This window comes from Odocoileus virginianus, unplaced genomic scaffold, assembly GCF_023699985.2.
Source record: "Odocoileus virginianus isolate 20LAN1187 ecotype Illinois unplaced genomic scaffold, Ovbor_1.2 Unplaced_Contig_30, whole genome shotgun sequence".
NCBI lineage: Eukaryota > Metazoa > Chordata > Mammalia > Artiodactyla > Cervidae > Odocoileus > Odocoileus virginianus.
Window position 1 is genome coordinate 408,407 of NW_027224347.1, and position 1,525 is coordinate 409,931.

General features: G+C 43.9%; 1 protein-coding gene across 1 annotated transcript; it reads left to right on the top strand.

Moving 5' to 3' along the window:
* The first annotated feature begins 344 nt into the window (after nucleotides 1-344).
* Nucleotides 345-1,280, top strand: LOC110136638 (olfactory receptor 51A7-like). The gene has a single exon (XM_020892451.2). The coding sequence runs from the start codon at nucleotides 345-347 to the stop codon at nucleotides 1,278-1,280; it is 936 nt and encodes a 311-aa protein (XP_020748110.2).
* The last annotated feature ends 245 nt before the right edge of the window (nucleotides 1,281-1,525 follow it).

Here is a 1,525-nt window from a genome sequence, read left to right on the forward strand (position 1 = left end):
AATTAGATTATAAGTGGGGAGGGGCAAAAGCTAATAGTAAAAGGGAAATTTATTTGCAGAACATATCTTTATGTGGGCACTTTTTTCCTCAGGACCTGATGGGGAAGTGTGACATCCATGGTTCTCCTTGTCAGTTACCATTATCTGACTATATTATCAATAGTCTGTTTGGAAGGAATGCCTCATTCTTTTATTCCCTTATTCTTTTATGAGAAGTCTTTCAAAACTGTTTTCTCTGTTTATGTCTCAGACAAAAGCACTGAAAGGAGGGAGAAGTGCATCACAGGCCTTTGCTGAAAGTCTCATTTCAGATCTGGGAATAAATACTTCCAAATCAATGTATCATGCACACTCTCAATTCCTCTAAGGTGGAGATCACCACCTTCTTCCTGATTGGAATCCCAGGACTGGAGCATGTTCACATATGGATCTCTATCCCCATCTGCCTCATGTACCTGGTGGCCATCCTTGGCAATTGCACCATCCTCTTTGTGATTGGGACAGAGCCCTCACTCCATGCACCCATGTACTATTTCCTTTCCATGTTGGCTGTCTCTGACCTGGGACTGTCCCTCTCATCCCTCCCCACTATGCTGCGGATCTTTGCTCTCAATGCTACAGGAATTTCCCCAAATGCCTGCTTTGCTCAAGAATTCTTTATCCATGGATTCACAGATCTGGAGTCCTCAGTGCTCCTGGTCATGTCTTTTGATCGCTTTTTGGCCATCTGCAACCCTCTGAGATACAGCTCCATCCTCCCCAGTGCCAGAGTGGCCAAAATAGGTCTGGCGTTTCTCATCAAAAGCATTCTCTTAGTGCTCCCATTTCCTTTCACTCTCAAAAGACTGACCTATTGTAGGAAGAGCCTACTTTCTCACTCTTACTGTCGCCATCAAGATGTCATGAAGCTTGCCTGCTCTGACAACACATTCAACTTTTTCTATGGCTTCTTTGTTGTTCTCTGTATGATGACAGACAGTGTGTTCATTGCTGTGTTCTACATATTCATCCTGAAGACTGTGATGGGAATTGGATCCTACAAGGAGCGGCTCAAGGCCCTCAACACCTGTGTCTCCCACATGTGTGCTGTGCTCATCTTCTACGTGCCCATCATAGCTTTGGCTTCCATGCACCGCTTTGGCAAGCTCAAGTCCCCATTGGCCCTGATCCTCATTGCTGACATTTTCTTGCTAGTGCCACCTCTGATGAATCCCATTGTCTACTGTGTGAAGACACAGCAAATTCGTGAGAAGGTCCTGGGGAAATTTGGTCTAAAATAAAGGTGTGGGGAAAAGTGAGGCAGGGTCAGCCAGGTTCAGGGAATTAAACAATACCTTTCTCAGCAAAGTATTATGGATGGGTCATTCTTATCTTTCCTAGTCATGATTATAATCAGTACAACAACATATGGTCTGGGCAGTGAGGTCTGTGAGCTTAGGACATACATGGGCATTGATAGGTATGTGTCGGATAGTTTTATAATATAATTAAAATCATGAACCAATACATGGATGTGGAATTTTAG

Bases quoted from the DNA above. Each gene is read 5' to 3' on its own strand.
- LOC110136638 (XM_020892451.2), top strand. From the start codon at position 345: ATGCACACTCTCAATTCCTCTAAGGTGGAGATCACCACCTTCTTCCTG.